This window comes from Patella vulgata, chromosome 5, assembly GCF_932274485.2.
Source record: "Patella vulgata chromosome 5, xgPatVulg1.2, whole genome shotgun sequence".
NCBI lineage: Eukaryota > Metazoa > Mollusca > Gastropoda > Patellidae > Patella > Patella vulgata.
In genome coordinates this window covers 24075131-24094251 of record NC_065883.2, presented here as the reverse complement: position 1 = coordinate 24094251, position 19121 = coordinate 24075131, and the positions used below count along the sequence as shown (strand labels likewise).

Sequence of the window (19121 nt, the reverse complement as noted above, 5' to 3'; positions counted from 1 at the left end):
CATGTATGCAGCCCTACATGTATAACTTGGAGAACTACATGTACATGTATTCACATATCTCCGGAGTTGTGTGTGTGGGGGCGGGGGGTCAGGTCAAAATTCAGCTGTAAAACATGACAGTGTCCTGTAGTGTATGAATAGACAATGATTTGTTTGCTCATTTTGCCTGATCAACCTTGGTTTGATTGTTTTTACTTTATATAGTTTATTTATTTATATTTTGTGATTTATGAACATAACTGATGTCATTATTAGCAGAGTCACTATTGTTGCTTGGGTTCCTTGTTTTTCTTCAATGTCGGGTAACAACGGTACATGTATTACATTTGTATGGCTGCTACAAAATTAATTTTTGACTCTTGACATGCATACATGTGTACAATTTTTCTCCACCTTTAAATGTATGCCATGCTTTCAGCTTTAAATATGAAATCGTACGTTTTAAGCAATATGACATACATGTAGAGCCTAGAGGGCTGTGTATTTCGGCCAAAAATCGTATTGCATTATATTGAAATACTTGACAAAATGTATTGCAATATATTGTAGTATTGCAATACTTCAATAATGTCAGAGTTTATTACAAAGCACAGTTTTCATTTTGAATAGTCTTGGACACTTATTGTTTACCGCAAAGCCTAAAATATTACTGATTATGTAAATACACATTAATTTCACTTTATTTGTTTTTACATCTTTGGTCTTGTCTTTGCACACTTACTGTTTACTGCAAAGCCTAAATAATACGACAGATTATGAAGTCTTTATAAACAGTCTAGCTAACATTTGAATACAGAATAAATGTAGAAAAATATCGATACAGCAAAATTGTATTGATACAGTGCATCACGGACCATCGTATTGCAATATATCGATATAGCAATATTTTTTGACAGCCTTACTTAATACATGTACATGCAAAACTGTCTAGAAAGTAAGTTTCATAACATCTTGTTAAAAATGGTTGTCTCTGAAAATACTCTGGACTACTCTGGAGTCCTTGGTAGACTCTGTTAACATCTGTTTTTTTTTTTAAAGACCCACCTACGTGAATAATAGCCTTTCTGTACATGGATGACCACAAATTTGTGTGCACAGCAATGAAATATATCATAATACATGGAGGCACATTTCAGCTTTAGCTGGGGTTGGGTGGCTGAATGGTCTAACATGCACTTTAGATCATATGGTCTGTCATTGAGTCAAGTGGCTTTGTTTCGATTCCCAGCTGGTAAATGTAGGCTACTTGACAAGGAGTAGGGTCATCTGTCCTCGTTGGTTTTCTTCCACTGCTAAAGACCTCTACATGTATGTGTTAGACCAGTCAGTTTGTGTTGAGTGGACGTTACATCCCATTTCTATCTCTCTTTCCAGCATTAAGCCCTGTCTGTTGCTGACCACACTGGCTATCTTTTATCTACACCATAGATTGCCATTTGTGGTGTAAATGTAGGCTAACCTTAAGAACCCCTAGGTTAGGTCTATGGCCACAGGTTTGATTATCTAAATGTTCTAAACCAAAAAGACACAATGACAAACTACATGTATATATTGGAAACTGCATCACCATATTTGATCTCAGAAAAAATTGAACTCAGTAGATAGCCACTTTTTATGTCTACGAATGGAGTGACTGATAGTGATAGATATCATAGAGGGGGATCTCAGTCAATGGAAATAGGCCTATTGATAATGGAGTCATTGATAAACTTTGAATTTATACAATGTATTAACTTCGACTATTGGATTATTTACAGATATTTGATGTACACATTACACATGTCACATTGTCACACCTTTTGTAATTTTTACAGGAGTGACAAGAAAACACATAAAACCACTGAGGTAATCTGATGCTTGGTTTTACATTGAGCATAGCTACATGTACTATTGGAGATCTTTAATTGTACACGTAACTTGCAAACTCATTTTACTTATTATACATGTATAATTGTGTAATATTTGATAATGTGTCCACGTGTATTCAGATTAAACATTCAGCTATGGGCAACACTTTTGAACACACAGCTGCAAGTTCAGTGTAATTTTTGCATTTGGTTTGGTTACTGGCCATTATGTCACAATGTCTAATTCTCATGTTTTGATTGACTGTGGAAGACAAGGTGGTATCCAGTCTGGTTTTCCCCTTTGTCAGTGGTGCAGGGTGGAGGGGCCGGCAAGGAAAGAAAATGGCTAGTCAATCGAATGATGGAAAACTGAGGTCCCATGTGTACACATTGGTGTGCACCTAATAGAATTGTTAACAGTTGGAATTCGAAATAAGAGTAGGCTGTAGCGCAGCTGTCCAGGCAAAATTTTCCTCATAGCACACTGTGTGGCGAATACCTGTCTTCATTGGCCTAGTCATTGCAGAAAAGCAGGATGTTAAACCCCATTTAATTTAAAATCCTGTTTCATTCCATTTAAGCCAAAATTACACCAAATGGCAATATACACAGACCTGAAATGAAATGAAATGGGGATTAACGTCCTACTGTTTTGCTCCGAACTGGGCTAATGAAGACGGGCATACGCCATACAGTGTGCTATGAGGGAAATTTTGCCCGGACAGCGGCACTACAGCCTACTCTTATATCGAATTCCAACTGTCAAGGGATCTTTTACGTGTATTCCAATATATACACGGGACCTCGGTTTTCCGTCTCATCCGAAGGACTAGACAGCTGTCCTTGTCAGGCCCCCGTCCTGCATCACTGACAAGGGGGAATCACGCCGGAAAATCTGGATGAACTTTCTCGGCCAATGCAGGGATCGAACACCCGACCTCCAGGCTAGCGAGCCAGCGCCTTACCCACCGTGATCCCCATACACAGACCTAGTTGAATGCATGTATTAGAAATGTAGATTAGTGTATGATCTATATCTCATGAATATTAATGAAGCTCATTGAAGGAAAAGGACTCTGAGTAATTTAAGTTTGTGAATGAGATATGATAATATATTTATTAGCCTACTTACATGGTCAATGTACAACTATCTATGTATCAAGATATTGTTTTCCATTGATAAAATAACAATAAAATACTTTGTTATCGACTCAAGTAGAAAAGTGTAGTACAAATTGTCATGTCAAGACTTTTTGTGTGGATTAAAGTCATATTTCTTCATACATAACAACTAGAGCCATACAACTTATTTCTGTTGAATGGAGAAAAATGCATAATTGTTGCTCCAAAAATGAATTAAGGGATTTATGGCTCTATTTTTTCGAACCTTAAAATTGAAGAGAATGTTTCTAAAAGCACATTGGGGTTATAGTCATACTGGTCTGCTCTGACTGGGAAACACATTAGTGTAGGTGTGTATATTGTAATTTCTCATCAATGATGCTTGGTGAAATACGTAAGCAGACCAAATTGAACAGCAGTCATTTGTGCCTGCTTACATTGAATTTTTTATTATTATTCTTTTGTTTGTGAATCAGCCAATTTTAATTAGTTCTGCATTGTCTTCTGGGATATGTTTTTCTTTGTTTATTACAATTGGCGCCCGAAACCCATATGCCCATAGAGAGTAGGCTACTCGAGTTGTGTACTGAGTTTAAGATGTTCATTGTGTCTTACATATTGAATATTAGGATCCCATATTTTCACGGTAGTATGACAACATTAATATTGATTGAAATTGACCAATATTGAATTCTAATTTTAATTTCAAATAGTATTATTTGAGTTAGAGGTTTAGCTCCTTTAAATAAATAGGCAATCCTATTAGGATCATTACAATGTGAGCAGGTGCTCCAATAACATGTCACACCTACATGTATTGTAATATAATGTAATAATGAATTTACATATATTATAGGGCAACAAACTCCAATAATAGTGTACTGCTCAGTGCTTCTATTTCATTTTGTATAACATTGACTACCTCATACAACAGGTCATACATGTACATGTAATATATAACCAAATTCAGACATTTGCATATATATCAGTCAGGTACACACCAAATCTGTAAGCGTGTCGATTCCCACATGGCTCAATAACCAAGAGGTCCCTTGTTTGATTCCCACATGGCTCAATAACCAAGAGGTCCCTTGTTTGATTCCCACATGGCTCAATAACCAAGAGGTCCCAGGTTCGATTCCCGCATGGCACAAGAGGTTCCAGGTTCAATTTCAGTGATGGCTGAGGAATGTCCTCTAGATTTTCATGCCTGGTTTCTTTTGTCAGTGGTGCAGGATGGGGCTGTCTGGCAAGGAACAGTGTACATGTAGTTATCTGGTTGTGACGAAAAGCCCAGGTCCCATGTACACATTGTACATGTAGTAGGCCTACCCATAAAACAACCATTGACACATGGAATTTGAAATAATAGTAGGCTGTCATGCTGCTGTCCGGGCAAAATAAATCTCGAACTGAGAAATCGGTCATCTTGAAAAAGATCTATGAAAGTATTGGTTCATGTCTATAATTTGCCTGTTTTGGTGACATCGTGCTTTATTTCAATTGGCACATGTAATTAGCAAATGTAGAAAAGCTCCTGACCAATCAGCACTTCCTTTGTCTTGAAACAAAAGTGATGCGTTATTCTTAATGAGCACTACTTTTAAATTTGTCTAAAGATATACAAAATGGACTTTTCTTGGGGCTGAATTACATCATGGTAATATGTTTTAGATGTATCACTCCATTTCTGAGATACATGTATATGGATGTTCTAAGATCCATTTCGAGCTGTTCACTTGTGCAAAATATTTTACTCTGTATATAATATATATCTATATATATAAATGTATATAAAAAGGAGGAGTTGATGTTATTTGTTATATAATGAGGACTTGATGTTATTTGTTATATACGAGGAGAACCAAGAATCAAAATTTACATTTATGTGGTAAAAATATGACTGGATGCAGGAGATTGCTGTCTTATTTTATGACCTATCTCTGTATTTGTTCATGCCACTTTAACTTTAAAAAAACAAAACTGGTAAAATTCCACTAATTTGAGAATGAGGCTAAATTTGGGGATCTGGTGTATAATATCCTTAAAAGAAATATAGTAGTTCCATTTAAAATGGCGACTGATTACCTAGTTTGGTGACTACTAATGACTAGTGGAATGTGATTTGTTACTATAAATAGTCTGACCACGCTGATGTCATCTACTACAAGTAACTAGCTCACTGTCTACCATCTACACACAGAGATAAAAAAAAATCCAATATTTGTCATACCACTTTGTATCTTATCAACATCCAGTCTTTCTAATTAAAATCACTCGCATCATTATGTTGTTGAATGTCATCACATTAAATAGACAACAATTGTAGACAGGTTATTAAAATTATTAAAGGTTTTATTTTTGAAATAAAACTTGTGTTCCACCCCCAAAAAATAAGTAAATCAATATCCATCCAAAACAATGCCTGGACACTGTATTTTTCATTCGACAAATTTTGTTCTTTTTACTGTACCGGTATGATAACAATATGAAAATGTGTTAATTACTTGTATAAAGATTTTTCGCCCATTTTCATTGGATAATACATGTACTTGAATTTTTCCAAGGAATTTTTGGCCTTTTTTCATTGGATAATAAATGTACTGTACTGTTTACAAGGTTACTTTTTGACCTTTTTCATTGGATAATACATGTACTGTATCTTTTACACAGTATTTTTCTCCCTTTTTCATTGGATAATACATGTAGTCTTGTACTGGACCTTTTACACAGTATTTTTCTCCTTTTTTCATTGGATGATATATTAATATTTTACTGATAAAACTTTTTTCCCATATATATTTTGACCCTGCTTATTGCTGCATGAAAAAATAATATTGAAAGTCTGAAATGAGATGGGTTTTTTTTAATGTCCTACTCCTTGAGAATCTCCAAACCATTCTAAACTAATAATTTGATTTTTTGTATGTTTCAGTGGAGAATACCTGGTTCAAGTCCAGGCACAAGTTATGGTGCGTGACGAGTCTTCGGGTGGCTGGTTACCCATGGACCGAGGAGGACTCAGTCAGGTTGGATTAAAACACCTCAAAATAAATGGAGGAGGCTCAGAACCTCGCAGTGAATATTCTATCGTCGGAAAAAGAATGACAGATAATTCGGTAAGCTTTTTCAATTTACATGTGATATCTGAATGTTCTTTTCTTTAGCAGTCGAGTAGAACAACTGTCATACAATATTTCTATATTTTGCGATTATTTTTCAGGGATGCAGCTGACTAGTACCAGTACACATATTATTCAGTGTGATGATTATTCGGACATATTTGGTACCAATAAATTTTGATTTTGCATGCCGTTTTGTGCCATAAATTACAAACATGTATCTTTTATGTCCTGCTTATTGCTATTCACTCTTTGGACTTGGGAGCTGATCTTCAAGTTTTGAATTCTAAGATACTTAAATTTCCAATGTTTTTTGTAGAAATATCCCAGAGGGATAAAAGTAGCAAAGGTACGGCCAAATAAAAAACTTTTCTGGTTTTCAGATAATCCTACGTCACGTGACATAAAAAGAGTCACATGACCCTTTTTTTTTTATTTAAAAAAATATAAATGGTCTCTTTAATTAACGTGCATAAATGTTTTCCCTGGGTTACAGGAAGTAACAATAAAAAAATTTGAATAAATCTAAAATGTACCATAGACTCAATTATCATGTTACCCTGATTATCAGGGTATCAGGCCGATAGATTTTATTGACAATCATTAATGATACTGGCTAATCATAAATTCAACAACGTGATGAGATACATGTAGTGCCTTGAAGTTGAAATGTCATTTAATCCAGTAGTGAGTGAGCCTTTGACAAAATAAAAACGTGCTCAAGGAAAAAAAACCTCCCTCACGCATCAGATTTTTGGTAAGGATTATTGTCCGAGAACCTGAACATTTAGTTGCATGGCCTAAGAATGTTAGTTGACATATTTTAAATAAAACATATCAGGAAAAGTGGATGGTAAAATATTGATAGTAAAAAGTGGAGTTGGTTTAAATTGTATTTTATCAGGTAAGGATATTAAATGGTAAGATTATTGATATGGTAGTAAAGTTTGAATATGTATTTGAATGAAACAGGTGTTCATCAAGTTTTCTGAATGAATCATGCAATATTATTGTAACTTGAATAAACAAAAATACATACATAAAAATTTTATAAATAAACTAAATACACCTTGGTGAATTACCAAATAAAAAACAACGCCATGTCGAGAGAAAAATATTATTCATGCAAACAGTTCAGAAAATATAGGTAGGTTAATAAAATATCCACAGCAATTGATCGTCGCTGTGCTTGTATTTTATCGGCTTTTCGTGAGTAACAAAAAACTAAATAAAATCATACTGAATGAATTGATTGATTTGTTGTTTTGTTATGATTATATATTGCAGGAGTTATTGTTGGTTTGTGTATTTGAATAGAGCGAGTTTATTTTAAAAACTTTGTATTAAGACTTAGATATTTTATATTTCTTTTCTTACATGTATTTAAAAGTTGGATATATAGGGTTTTTACTGCATCCTAATGTTGTTAAGTCAAAATAAGACACCTTTCACCTTTTATCAAAAAGGTATGTGTTAGGAATCAGTTGATTTAATTACAATGGTTTTGACAGGTATAATGTTACGTAAGTTGTGGTCAGGAACTAGTGCGCAGGCATTATCTTTCACAAGGAAATAATTAGAATTCATTTTGAACAATATCATATTTGAAACGGCTGGTCATCAAAAATCCTAGCACTGTCCTACTTGGAGTAAGGTATTTTTCATAAGCATTCATTAAACTCCTTGATACATACACCTCCCAAAAACAACAACACAGTTGTGTGACTTGTAAATAATACCGCATGTAGCTAAATATCTATATTTTGAAATCTGAGCAGTTCACATGAAGTTAAATCATGTCAACTAAGTTATTTTGCATAAAACTTCATCCAATTCCTTGAAAACTATAAAGTAATTGTTTGGCATGTAAATTGATACATATATCCTGGGGATTGGCCTTTTGTACACCACAATAAAGTTTCTTTAAATGCCGAGGTGTTGTAAGGTATTAATATTTTTTGTGGACTGTTAGAACAGTCAAAATATGAATTATTTACATGAGTATCGGATGTTTATAATAAAATACTGGGTAACTATACCATACTAAATCTGAAAGTCATGTATGTGCTGACTACCTATTCATATACATTTGTACTGATTGTATTCTTTAACAAACAGTATTAATCACTATCAGACTTACCAATGTACGTACATCAAATGTAAAATTGACAGACCGTCAAGATAAAAAAAAAGCATTACCATAATAAATTATGACGGGAAACATTTTAGTTGGCACAAATTTGTATAATTGGTATTCCTACTTTGAGAACCAAGGTATGGTAGTGGATTAATGAAATTCCGGGGGTTGGTTTAGGGATAGGAACATCAAGTCTCTTAATTATCTGAAGTGCATTTTAAGCCAACCACAGAATATTTAGTTCAGTATAGAACATCAAGTTTATCGAGACTGGATAATCAAGATAATGTGAATTGTGGACTGCATTGTCATATCAAACCTAGCTCAGTACTAGTGTCTGGTACAGTTAGCATAGCAAGGATTTGAATTATAGGGGACGCGATGCAAACTTATAGTCTATGAAGCAAACACTGGCCAGGTCAAGATTTCATAACAAACGTGGCTTCAACACCACTGAAACAAAGGGTTTTCATTTCATGGACTTCCTTCCTAAATACATACATCAGTGGTCTGGTTGACCAAGTATTCCATCTGCATTGAGTCTCATCAATGAACTGACCAGTAGTCTACCATAGTTGGTCAATACACTGACCTTCACCTTGAGATAATTCACCACCCACGCAAACTGGACTAAGGTCTGGTATGATGGTGTGGAGTCAAGTTGTTATACTGTGTTAGTTATTGATCCTGGGTTGGCTGTCTCAACATGTACTGTGTAGGCCTACCGTTCATAGTAAAAGCTACATTCCATCACACATATCAGCACTGTTACTGAGGCCCTGCTTATATTCAAATGGTTCTTTGTAATTTGCTGTTTACACATAGGTAATACTATGTACATGTATATGTATCATTAGTTTATATGAAATAAAGTGAAACCAAATTAACAGAAATAAAAACAAATTGTAGAGTGCATTTGATTGAGAATATCAAATTGCCTTCCCTGTATCACAGTGATTCTCAACCAGTGTGAGATCTTCCAAAGTGTGCCATGAAATTTTGAATGGCACACTAAGAAAATTTCTCACTAAAGAAGCCAGCTATTTGACTGATGAAATTCGAAACACTGTAATAAATTAAATTCATAGCTGTGTTTTTCTTTATTTAGTTTGAGTCATTCTGTGTCTATGACTGGTCTGTGTCTACAATAGTATGCCGTCTATTACTTGCCATGTTTTTATTTTGCAAAATTCAGATATTTTTCATATATATTTAGCTAGGTGTGCCACTTTTCTTTCATGTATTCCAAGGTGTGCCGTCCCCCCCCCCCCCAAAAAAATAAGGTTGAGAACCACTGGTCTAAGGTACAGTCCAATGTACAATATGTCAGTCATTGTTACTATATTTGGCTGGTGAGCTGAAAAAAGCTCTTGAGTGCCTCACCTAAAAAAAGATCCCTGAATTTAAACAAGGTGAGGGATTTGGCAAGTCAGGAAAGTTCTCTCCTAATGAGTGATTCCTTTCATTGATATGGCAGAGAGGTATAAGATTTAGCGTATAAATGTACCTAGAATTTCATTCTGTGTAGCACATACAATAATTACATCGGTCAAGCATCTAAAATAAAATATCAAAATTATGGGGAGTTGTTTATAGTTGCTCAACATAAAAACTCTCTTTGATCAGAGTGAATATGCGAGAAGTAATGAACTTGATGATCAAAATTTAAGAAATGAATCATGTAACTCATTGAACTTTTTTTTTAAAAAGTCCGTCAGAGAGTACATGTAATTCTAAGTGTTATTAGCCTTAAGGATTGGTCTTAACTTTGCTCCAGTGGTGGATACAGTATTTGTATGTTCGGTAGTTCAGTAATTTTTCTATGGGATTGGTTTAGAAAATGATTATAGCGATTGACTCATATATTTACAGCATAAAATTGATAAATGAATGACATATACTGGCGTACATGTACTTGTATTTCTATAGTTTTGAATTTTATTCTTTAATGTTTCGATGGACATGGTGAATTTAAGCAGATAAAATACATTTATATTGTGAGGTCATTCACATACATTAAAATATTAGACTGAAAGTTTGTATTGGAGACTCATTTGATCAATTACAATTGTTATGCATGAGACAGGGTGTACTTTACTGTTTGTGGAACACCTTCTTTCACTTCTCATTTATTTAGCAAGTTTTCATTTAATGATGCTGTTGCAACCTGGAGACAGTGGTTTCAGCCATTTGGTATAGTAGTTTGTCTTTTGTGATTTGTTTTTGAAGAAGTCACATATAAAAATTAACACAGGTAATATTATTTTTTTGGCCTTATTAAATTATTTCAACTTTGGAAGGGGGTGGGGGGCTCATTTAAAAAGATCATATAAACTGTTATTCTCAATGATGTTGAATTGTTTCGCAAGCAACACATGCCCATGGAGTTCATTTATCAGTAAATGAATGCTGAATCAGCAAGTGTATTTTTTTTATAGGGTCAGGGAATGGCCAAATCTCTAAACCTATAGTCACTATAGGTAGTCTATATATGTACATTGTATTTATCACATCTCCTTATAAACTGACCTTACAGTTCAAAGGTTGTGGGTTATTTTATTTATCCCAATAATGAATGATTGAAACTATTCAAATATATTTTATACAGGGTTAGTTTATTCAGGTGAAGGATTGTGTTTATAACAATATTTATCTGGCCTTATTTTTCATGTTTATTCACAAAATATTGTCAGTGTGAATAACTAACATACATGTTTCATGGTTCATCATTTTTTTCTGTTCGAAGGTCACAACATAATTATATAAATTTCCACATCCTGCTGGGGTGAGTTTGATTGCACTGTGGTCCCATTTACCATTTATGAAATATTAGCAAAAATGTCTATATAGTAGATTTGAAATGTTCTGCAGCACAAATATCAGTTCTGCAAAACAAAACTGTACTTCGAGTTTACGAAAAGTTCATAAAATAAATTTTAGAATGCTTTCTTTGACTTATCACATAGAATTTAAATTTAAGGAGCTAAATCGCTATTCTTTGGAACCTAAAATGGTTCAAAAAGCAGATACTGATGTAATACGAAAGTATATAAACCGATTTCCATTCACATTTTAAATTTTTTATTGTAGTTTCTAATCAGTTATGTTCATCAAAATACGTGAGCAGTCCAAATTGAATGGCAGTCGCTAGCAAGGCGCCTTGTTAGTCCAGTCTACATGTTTACATAAGCGTACAAGCTCAATGACAGTTAAGGGTAGGGGAGGGGGAGAACCTGAAATGCCCGAAATAATTACGGGTTACAGACGGCCGCATCGGTCTTCTGTAAGACCGGAAAAGCTGAGCTTCCTGTGTAGGGACCCCCCAAGAAAATTTTGGAAAATTTGATGCCGTATTTTCCTGTTATTCCAGCCTATGAATACAGCAACTTCAAAGTGGTCTAATATAGCCTAATTAAGATGGCTTAATTGAATTCCAATCAACCAATCAATCGTTTACATACAGTCCACGGAGACGGGAAGGTTGGGAGAATATTTTGAAAATTTAACTGCTATTCCATCCCGTGAATACAGGATTTTCAATGTGGTCCGATATATCCTACCTGGATCCCACACAACTAATCAATCGTCGCGGGGTATGGGGGCCTCACCCTCCTGGAGAAAATTTTGAAAATTTAACTGCCTCAAATGCATTTTTCTGCTACATGTATTCTAGCCTGCGAGTTAAGCAACTCCAAAGTTGTCAAATGGTTTTGTAACCAAAGTCCCACTCTATGCTGACCTGAATTCCAACCATCCAATCAGACTGTTGCAGCTGCATTCACAAATAATAAATGTTGAAAAATATCGCACAAAGTGGCTCCAGACAATATGTTTTAATCCATAGTCAATTCAGTACAATTAGATTTTTTGCATTTTGCCATCTAGATGAAAAAGTTTTTTTTCACTTTACCCATCTGCCCTAAAAGTCAGATTGCCCGAAAGCATATGCCTATGCATGTTTATTGTATCTTCTTAAATATTGGATGTCAGGGGCCCATCCTTTCACGATAAGATAACAACATCAATATTAATAGAAATGGACCAATAGTTCATGTTTTAATTAATGTTGAAGACTGTGAATAATATTGAGTTAGAGCTTTATGCTCTTTAGATAAGTTAGGTAGGCCTGGATTAATGATGGCATTTATTTTCAGAATTCCTCAGAATTTGAGCATGTTTTTTGATCTCAGCATATTGTTAAATATTTAAGAAGTGATATTGGGTGTTCAAAAAACATAACCGTACATGTACATTCAGGCCAGATGTAACACTTCCACTACAGGAAATGAATATGAAATCAAGTATATACCATGTAGTGCAGTACTATTATTAGTTATACACCATATAGCTACATATGTGTACATGTAGGATGTTTACCGTACATAACTCATGACCCCATGACCTTTGGTAATGAGGAAATGGTAGAGTTATTACTATGAATGAATGAAGGTCACATGAAAGGTCAAGATTTAAACTTTACGCCTCATTGGATAAAGCTTAATGTGGGGTCCAGTGATTGGTCAGTTTGATTCATTCACAAGATATAATGAGATAATTATAGATAATGAAAGGAAACTGGTGTTTATGTTTGCAAAAGGCCACTCTTCTGATGATCAGTATAGGAGAGATACATTAGACCTATTTTATTCAAACTATCATGTAGCTTATTAATATTGTATTTTATTTATACTTAAAAATTAATCTTTAAGGTTTTAAAAATAACCACACATGTCTTATGTCCTACCCCAAGTGTTTTTTGTTTTGAATCCTTCATATGCCGCTTAAACCTGTATAATGGTATCTAATATAGGGGAAAAAAAACCTTATCAGAAGTTCGGAAGGTCAAAATGGAGGAAATGGGGATTGGTTTACATTGTTTAGATAAAAAGTTTTTTTTTTTTTAGAAATTAAAATATTTTGACCTTGTTTGTTATGGTGGGTTATAACCTAAATGTAGGCATTCTGTGCAGTATGTTTTTGGTTTGCTTTACTTAATTTGAAGTTTAAATTAAAAAAAAAACAGAACAAAGTTTGGATTGACTATCTTATATATAAACATAAGCAATAATTCATCATCGTCCCTCAACTTTTCATAAAAATTACATGTAGATCAGTTCATTAGATTCGAAATTTTATGTCAGTATTTTAAATTATGAATCATTAGATAATTTTTCTACATCAATTATTATATGATTTATGAGAGTCCTTCCGCAACTAACCCACATTTCAACATTTAAAATTCAGTTTACTTCATATATATTTACATAATGACACTTTTATTAATATATTGACTTGAAATTGCTGGAGATTTAATTTGGTACAAAATGATTAAAGATTGATTCAGATCAAAATCATTAATCATAATTTATTGCAAGCATTCAGTTCCTATCATACAAATGTTATAGAATGCTGCTATTTCTGACTCATTCAAATATTAGGCCAACTAATAAAAAAGATATGTGGAGTAGAAACTTTCCTTTAATTGTCTATTAATATTACACACTAAAATATGAAAATGTCTACTTCTCTTTCTGAAATTTTCACCACTAAATTGTAACTGTATATAATTTAGTCATGAAAATGAAATGTTGGTGTTTGGAATTTAGAAACAGTCTCAATTAATTTTCAGTAAAAGTGAAACATGGTTAAGTACTAGAGAGGGTCTCATTGATTATGATATACTGGCTCACTAACCAGGTCTCAGGTTTCAATCCTGGTGTTTCCTAGTGCTGGCATGCTATATTGCTGAATAGATATATCGCGATTCACTGTCTCGCAATTTGCATATTGAATTGCGAGATTATTGAATTGCGAGATGCTTAATCGATGTATCGCGATTTCTTCGACATCGGCAGGATTCAAAATATCAACTATTCATTTATCCTGTTGTTTTCTTGGTAAATATTGACCTGGTTATGAACTGTGATACAAATCGTGTCGTCTCACCTGAATCACAATAGTGTTGTATTGTGACTGCATTTGCAATAACCAGCACTAGCATTGCCAGAGAAATTTTTTGTTTGGGCCACATTACATCATAGCACACTGCATTGTGTATGATCCCTGTGTTCATTAACCTGGTTGGTTCAGAAATATGCTGTTAAACCTCGTTTCATTTTATTGCTTAATGCCAGAATAAAACAAACTAAATGATTACTATATTAGATAAATATGAAGATCTTATCTGTTCCAATTTTTTTCATGGAAACTTTTGATGTCCTCATCCACATTGAAATATGTGGCAGAACATAAAACTATTATTTTTTTTTTATCAATGGCCTTATTAAAATCTTACTTATATCAATATAAAGCATGTTGCACATGTACTTGTGTTGACCTACATGTATTCATTATATATTTTAAAGTCCCGGTGCATCATTGGCATTTTTTGTTAGAATATCAAATTTCTCATGGCTTTATTCATGCTAATATGTACTCAGATTGATTATTTAATTAAGAAAACAAAACAAAATATCAACGCTGATAGTGTCCCGGACTCTGGTTGCTTTTAAAACAGCCTATCAATAAAATTTTGCGGACAACCAAATGGAGACAGGCTTATTGCATAGCGAGCAGCATAGTTTGATGAAATTTCAATTCCACATACGTGTATCTTTGTAAATACTGAACAGAATTGGACCATTTTAGGGCTGATATTCCCGTACATATAAGAGATTCATCGTTCACAATATTTTATATTGGAAGTGATTTTATGGCACATCGGGACGGATTGTGTTATGAACACTCTAACTAAAAAATTATCATAGATGAGTAAAACGAAAAAATTATATGGAATTTCCTCAATTTTTATTAATACCTTCTACAATTATGGCCCTTGTTACACTTTGTTGACCATTCTAATGACAACAGTTATCATCCTATCAGTATTAAATGTATATTCTTAGATTAGTAAAACAAAGAAGTATATTGAATTTAATCAATTTACGTTCGTAAAAACTACTTTGTCGAACCTTGTGAAAACCTTAACAACAGAAGTTACATGTACCAGTTGATCTGTATGAAATTGATATTGTTGTCTAGTGATGGACCGATATGACTACTATCGGTTTTACCGATACCAGATATTGACAGGGAAATATATTGGCCGATACAGATAATATCCAATATAATTATAAAACTATTACACATTAAAATCTCTTGAATGTCATCGGTGTAGTTAAGGTACAATGTACATGTCATTGTTGATTGGGAAACGCCTGGTACTATTTTACCTCGGGAATCAAACAGGAACGTGATGGTTTTTGAAGGAAAAAATAATTGGGTCACACTTCCTCCACAGTCAAAAATACACACAATCTATTGTGAACTAAAATTATTTGCTGTATGAATAATAAATAAAGGGGAGATTATTAATTATTATATGTTGACTAGTGACTACGATAATATTCCCAAAATTGGTCGGCACCTGTATGTCTATGATAGATGTCAGAATGGTTAATGCAGTAATGATACGACATCAACGGGTCTGTCAGCAGTGGCAATCATATGATATTCTCCCTCCATTGTTTGCCCCCCCCTTCATCCCAATCCTGCATAAACGTGATATTTTCCCGCCTTTTCTAAAACTTCTAGGTATTTTGTCAGTGTGCAGAAAATACCAGTACCGTAGTGAATTAAACAGAACAAAGAAAGAAAAATGCCATGCAGTAGTTAGTTTTGGAACTAATGATCAGCGACAATGATCACAGGATGACCATTGTTTAAGTCCACTGCATTGAAATGGGATTAAAGAGAGGCCTCCACTACATACTGCTGCGTTCTCTTTAGTTATTCCATATTCCAGTCAAATGTTTTTTTCGGGTGGACTGTTGTACGTTTGCACATGCGCATAAATGGTATTCTTCAAAAAACGCATTGAGTTACCTGAACGCTCAAAGAATGTGTGAATAAGGATTTTAAAAATAACGTAGACCATTAAGGAATTTGCACTGTTTATTATTTCCTTCTACGACCTCGATGGGAGTCTTGTATTATGTGTACATGTAAATAGTCACACGCACGGCAACTAAATTAAAAGCAAAATAATGATTTAATTATTCACAACTCTTATGATATTTTAGAGTTATTTACCAAGTCCTTTTGAACAGCTATCGGCTACTCCAGCATCGGCAAAATGGACGAGAATCGGCCAATAACGATTTCTACCAATACATGTAGGCCACTTATGGACCAGTTGCCAATTTTGAAACCATCACTGTTAGTGTCTTGTAAATGCTCCCGTTACCTACATGTACAAAATAATAATATGCGACAACCCGTGTCGACTGCTCAGACAATTTTGCTGCTGTGGGTGTATGTTTTGTTGCCTAGCAACCTATCTTATTTTCAATGCATGGACTGTAGTTTTTTTCGAGGAATTTAATTTGGTACCTGGATTTTCAATGATTAGTTGAGTCTGAGGTTATTATAAGTGTGATTTTATTCAAAATTAATTACGTTTTTTTTTTTTCGTGGGATAATGCCATGTTAGCTTTAGGCAATGTTAATCTAAAAATGATTTAAGTAAGAGATGCTGAATGGAATTCAATTAGTATACCACAGCTGGTACACAACTGTTATCAGACATTTGAAAGATGGAAGTTTGTAAAAATATTAAACATGTGTATGCTAATAATAATGTGATTATTTAATGAGTTAATATATAGACCAGTAAATAGTTTTACAGTGAGTAATAGAACAAGCTGTCAATTTTGTAGGTAATCACTAAAATATAGGGGTTAATTTATGTCATACTAAGTGTGTCACCAAAACCTGGTTTCACAAAACATTCTCGGTAAAAGTTAAGGATTTACTCAAGGATTTACTCAAAATCGTTAGCCTTTAGTCTGAGAATGCTTTGTGATTGTAAAGTTATTTTCTATCCATCTCAAGGGCAGAAACTTCATGTGCAAGGTGGATAATTCCCATAGACTAATTTTACAAAACAGTGTATTCTCCCTTTGGACAAAATTGTCAATGTATATCCCTAATGTTATGACTCTTGACATAATGCCACCCCTACCCTCCAGAATCAAGTTTGCCATTTTCCTTGACCTTTACGTAATCTGGTGTATCTTTTATATCTTTAGTCAACTTCAGCCCCTGTCTTTATTATCATTACTCAATGCATACATAAAGCAGGGGACCATTAAAATGGGTCTGTCTGTCTGTCACACTTTTTGGGACACAATGACTTTTTTTCTAATTGAGATAGAATGTTCAAACTTTGTGTAGGTGTTTATTAGGTGAATACCTTGATGGAGTTGGAAGATGAGCAATTTCTGCTTAGGGTAAGCCGAGATAAGCCATTTGATTGGCTGATGCTTTGGGACACGATAACTTTAGTTCTAATTAAGTGAGAGTGATGAAACTTTTTGTATAGTTTCATTACATCAATACCTTGACTATTGACTAAGTTCGATAATGGTCATTTTCTGCTCAGGGTAAGCAGGGAGATAAGCATTTGATTGGTCGAGAATTTGGAACACAATAACTCTCCTTCTAATTGAGGTACAATGTTCAAACTTGGTGTAGGAGTTCATTAGGTGAATGCCTTGATGGGGTTAGAAGATGAGCATTTTCTGCTTAGGGTAAGCAGAGATAAGCCATTTGATTGACTGATGCTTTGGGAAATGATAACTTTAGTTCGAAGATGGGCATTTCCAAGTAAAGCTAAGCAGAGCTACAACTTTGATTCTAACTGATGGAGAGTGATGAAACTTAGTGTATACATGTAGTTTCACTACCAGGTACTTCAAAACCATGACTGAGTTTGCTCGTAACATTTTATGCTTAGACTAAGTATAGATAATCAGTTTGATTTCTCAATACTTTTGAAAAAGATAAATGTACTATTAATCAATATGTGTGATCTATTTATTTTGGGATTTTGGTGGGGGACATCAGCCTCACTGTTGGCTTGTTATCCTTAAAATACTATCTTATATCATACAAATAAATGTCTATAAATATCTTATTAGCCCTTCCACCCACACCTTACTTCAATAGACTTATACATCTCATTATATTAATGTAGTTTTATCCACTCTTATTAAATGAGTAATCTTTTTATTACAAATGAAAATAGATTTGCAAATCCAGTTATTCAAATTAATAAAGATTTCTACCAGGCTTATTAAAATGAATAAACTTTTAAATCTCTGTTATCCAGTCCTGTATTTGATGAATAAAGATTATAACTGGGGTTTTTTATCCAGTATAATAATATCCTAAGGTGCTTATAGTCATTTAAAATCAGATAACCATATTATAAACAATGAACATCAGACATGATCATCTCAGTCAGTTAAAGTAGCTAAGTCTCCAAAACAATATCATCCAAATTCTTCAAAATTGAAAACACAAATTATTTGTCAATTTAAATCAACATTGATGTTGTGACCTTACCGGGAAAATATGGGCTTCTGATACCCAATATTCAAGACAAAATAAACATTTTACCATTGGTACACGAATCATGTACATGTACCATAATGCTTTTCAGCGTCATTTGTAACAAGGGACTCGAAAAACGAGGCTAGGTATATTCCACAAGTCATGTCAAATGGTGACGTCATATTGTTATCTGGAGAGCATACGCAATAAATACTATCGGTGTAGAATGGAATAACAAGATGCTAGAGATTGCCATTTGCTCAAGACTTCTGGCGTATTTCGCTGAATATAACTGATCAGAAATTACAGTAAAACAGAAACGATTGAATGTAAATCAGTTTATATACCTTCATGTTACATTATTATATGTGTTGCAACCCATTTGTGTCAATTTCTAGATCCCAAAAATTAGCGACTTAGCTCCTTTAAGCTTTGAGGAAAGAGGCTACCCTATTTGGATTATAACCATTAAACATAAATAATGGACCATGATAAAGG

At 33.9% G+C, this 19121-nt stretch overlaps 1 protein-coding gene across 1 annotated transcript in view; it reads left to right on the top strand.

The window, feature by feature from the left end:
* Nucleotides 1-19121, top strand: part of LOC126821003 (sprouty-related, EVH1 domain-containing protein 2) — a 38420-nt gene that overhangs the window by 2808 nt on the left and 16491 nt on the right. Inside the window, exon 2 of the mRNA XM_050549242.2 lies at nt 5905-6088. Coding sequence (XP_050405199.1) covers nt 5905-6088 — 184 coding nt within the window. The remainder of the gene's footprint in view (nt 1-5904; nt 6089-19121) is intronic.